We start from the raw sequence: 3,716 nt of genomic DNA, 5'->3' as shown, positions 1-3,716 counted from the left end.
TAGCTGGGGCGGGGGGGGCGGGGGCCGTGACTGGATGCTGCTGGCCTTGTCGGAGGGGTGAGGGGGCCCATGGCCACCGCTCTCCGCTGCCAGCTTTGTCCGTTTGAAGAGGAGGGAGGCGTTGCCATGCAGGAAGGAGGCCAACTGCTTGGTATCATCGGGGACACCACGTGAGTGCATGACAAAGTGCTCCAAGTCATCTGTGCCTGGCTTGCCGCCGGCCAGTGCGCTCGGGGCCCAGTGGCAAGCGTCCAGCGCTTGGCCATGCCGTGCCAGGGCCTGGTAGACCTCCTCCATCTTCTGCAGCTGCTTGCTGAGCTTGGTGTAGAGGGAGCGGTCGGAGGCCTGGGCGGCATTGCCCACTGCCCCCCGGGCAAACTCCAGTAGGTCCCGGAGGGCCGTCCGGACACCCTCGGCTGCCCCAAGGATGCTGGCAGCATTGGCTTCCATGTGCTCAGGGCTGCGCCAGTTGGCACTGATGAAGGACATGAGGTAGGAGACTGCACCGCCAACACCGTGCTGGAGCTTGGCCAGCGTCTCCATGGCGGCATCCAAGTCCAGGGAGAACTCCTTGCCGGCTCCCTTGGCCGGCTCCTTCACAGGCACCACATCCAGCGAGGATGTGGAGATGTTGCTGCGGGTGCTGCCTGTGCTGGAGGCCGAGAGGCGTTTGGCATCAGCACCCTTGGCCTCGCGGTCCACTTGTGGCGGGACATCGTAGATGTACTTGCCTTCCATGTCCAGGGAGCCCTTGCCCGGGGCATGCAGGTCCCGGGGCACGTCATACACCTCCTGGGAGGGGAAGGCTGACCCCCCCAGCTTCTTGAGGCTGGGAGGCACGTCGTAGTTCTCATGGGAGAGCGTCGGCTCGGTGGTACCTTTCCCAGCCGTTGGTGGCACATTGTAGACATCCTCTGGCAAGTAGGGCTCCTGCTGGGTCAGGATGAGGGGGTGGCGGGAGGGGTCGAAGGCTTTCTGCTTGGCAAAGGCAGGGGGCACGTCATAGGTCTCCTCCTGCCCTGGGCCATCTGGCACATCCTTGCTAACCGAGGGGGGGACATCGTACACCTGCAAGGGCAAGAGCAGGCACCATCAGCGTTGCCAGGAGAGCCAGCCCAGGTCGCGCGTGGATGCACAGGTGGGCTGTGCCGTGCTGCGGTGCACACATGTGTCAGCCCTGGGTACATAAGACTGTGCTGGGTGCGTGCCAGGACAAAGCTGCACACCTCATGGGCATCCCTGCTCCTGAGGCTGGCATGGCCCTGCCGCAGCACCCCCAGCCTCCTGCATCCCCTTTGGGGCGGGGATCACAAAAACCTAAAACAGCCCAGGTTGGAAGGGACCTTGAAAGATCATCTGGTCCAAGCTCAGCCCCTAGACAAGATCATCTAGCACCCTGTCCCCTCACACCTTGAAAGCCTCCAGTGCCGGGGATGCCACCACACCCCTGGGGAGGTTGTTCCAACGAGTGATTGTTCCCACTGCAAAATGCATCTTTCTTACATGGAGAACCTGGGAGCTTCCCAGCAGCACTTACAGTTTGGTGCAGATTCTTCTCCACGCTGGGGGGCACGTCATAGATCTCCTGTCTTGGGTCCTGCCCATTAGGACCCTTCACTGCCATGGGAGGGGTGTCGTAGACCTGGATGCAGCATGGGGGGACACAGGACGGTGTGTCAGGGATAGTGTGGGCACTCGCCTCCTCCCAGGGACTGGCTGGGAAGGATGAAGGCACCAAAAGAAGCCCCAAGGCCCATAACATGGCCAGCTTTTGGTGTAATTTGCCCAGGTTTGGATCCCAGGCTGTGCCAGAGCATCTCATGCAGCAGGGTGTGTAGCCAGCAACCCCCCCCCAGACCCCCTGATCAGTCTCACCTCCTGGCTGAACTGGCTCGGGACCCCCCCTCGGACAGGCAGCACATCATAGACCTCCTGGGAGCCCGCAGAGAGAAGGTGGCGAGGGAAATCATACTCATCCTGCTCGCCCTTGGGGGAATCGTAGACATACACTTGCCCCACACGGGTGGGCACCAGCACCTGGTAAGAAGAGGGAAAGGGATGAGGTGGGCACCACCAAGCATCCCCAGCCTGCCCCCTCACCCTGCATCACCACTGCCCCCCCCAAAACCCAGCAATGGGGAGGGAATGAGGATGAGTGGCCAGATCCCATACCAGACCATCCGGCACCAGGCAAACCAGTGCCCACGGGAGGGCGCTCCCCGGCTGGGCGTGCATGCTCTTCGCAGCAACGGGGGATGATATCACCAGTTATTTATAGCGTTGAGCCTCGCTGAGAGACAAAGCCCAGCCGGCACGGCCACGGCATGCAGAAGGGACCGGCCAATTCCGGCACCAAGACGCGAGCAGGGATCTGCCGAGTGGCAAACAACCAAACCCAGCTGGTTGTGGCACCCTGCCCAGCCGGTGCCAGGGGGCAAGAAGGGCTAAGCAATTGGCAGAGGTGCCGAGCTGGTCTCTTCCCCATATCCCAGTCGTGATTTTGGCAGCCCCCGCCCTCAAACGGCTGCTTCTCAGGGGTGTGAGTCAGGGTAGCCTTCCCGGAAAAACACGATGCCAAAAGCGCCTCACTCCTCTTCCCCAGGATGACGTGCCAGGGAAGTGGCAGAGCCGGGAGGAGCCTGGTGTCTGGGATGTAGCTGCTAGGCTGCCCTGGACGGGGCCACCACACCAGGATCCCCATGGTGGGGACGGATTGGTGGCTCACCCTTGCCTCACTGGCAAATCCAACAAGCAAGCACTGGCAGGCTCCCTGGCACAGTCGGGACACGCTGGCATCGGCTGCCTGCCCTTGCCCATGCTCCCAGGAGGGAGGAGACATCTCAGCACTGTGCTGGGTACTGCAGCTACTTCCATAGCTGCAGGGTCCGGCCAAGGGGCATCTCTAAGCAGCTCCTGGGTTACCAGCACCCTGTGCCCACCCCAGGAATGTCTGCCATGCCCTTGGTGACACTGGCGTAGAGCCCATGAAAGAGACTTGAGTGCCAAACGCTGTGCCAGCCCCAAGCTGGGTAGCCCACACCAACTGGGGCACCTCAGCCACCGCAGGGACCCCCCTGGCATGCCTGCAGCTGCCAGCAGCGTGGGGCCGGGTTTCCACACCCCCCCCCGCACAAGGACTTCCCACTCCAGGAGACAGCGGGCGGGCAGACAAGCCTGAGCCCCACAGCCCTGGCACCATGGACCACAGAGCACTCTGCAACTGTGCTGCCACCCCGCCCCCTCCAGGACCCTCATCCTACCTTTCCCTGGGGTTTGTGCCCTTCCCAGCTCCTCATGTCCAGTGATGGGGGCACCTGGTAGATGTCTTGAGCCTGACCGGCTGAGGGAGGAACCTGGTAGACATCCTGGGGGGGGCTGGCAGAGCCCCCGGGGTATGCCTCTGCCGCCTGGCCAAGGGAGGGGGGGACCTGGTAGATCTCCTGGCCAGGGCTGGGGAAGGCATGGGGAGGCGTCTGCTTCGGGTAGGTGGGCGGCTGCTTAGCCAGGGCAGGCGGAAATTGTCCGGTGGGGGCCGAGCCCGGGTAGAGACCCTGCTGTCCCTTGCTGGGGACCGGCATCAGGTAGACGTTGTCCCCTTGGGGGGCGTAAGCAGGGTGCATGGGTGTGTACTGCGAGGCAGGCGACAGCGGGGTGTAACCCCCTTGGTGGAGGTAAGGCAGAGCCGGCTGTGGCACCGGCGGCTGTGGCGGTGCCTG

General features: G+C 63.2%; 1 protein-coding gene across 1 annotated transcript in view; it reads right to left on the bottom strand.

The window, feature by feature from the left end:
- Window positions 1-3,716, bottom strand: part of BCAR1 (BCAR1 scaffold protein, Cas family member) — an 11,005-nt gene that overhangs the window by 1,554 nt on the left and 5,735 nt on the right. The window contains 4 exon segments of the mRNA XM_035898795.1: window positions 32-1,068; window positions 1,538-1,642; window positions 1,876-2,037; window positions 3,261-3,716. The exon segment at window positions 3,261-3,716 is cut by the window's right edge and continues 80 nt beyond it. Coding sequence (XP_035754688.1) covers window positions 32-1,068; window positions 1,538-1,642; window positions 1,876-2,037; window positions 3,261-3,716 — 1,760 coding nt within the window.

This window comes from Egretta garzetta, unplaced genomic scaffold, assembly GCF_000687185.1.
Source record: "Egretta garzetta isolate BGI_Z169 unplaced genomic scaffold, ASM68718v1 scaffold27, whole genome shotgun sequence".
Lineage (NCBI taxonomy): Eukaryota > Metazoa > Chordata > Aves > Pelecaniformes > Ardeidae > Egretta > Egretta garzetta.
This window is presented reverse-complemented; position numbering and strand designations above follow the sequence as displayed.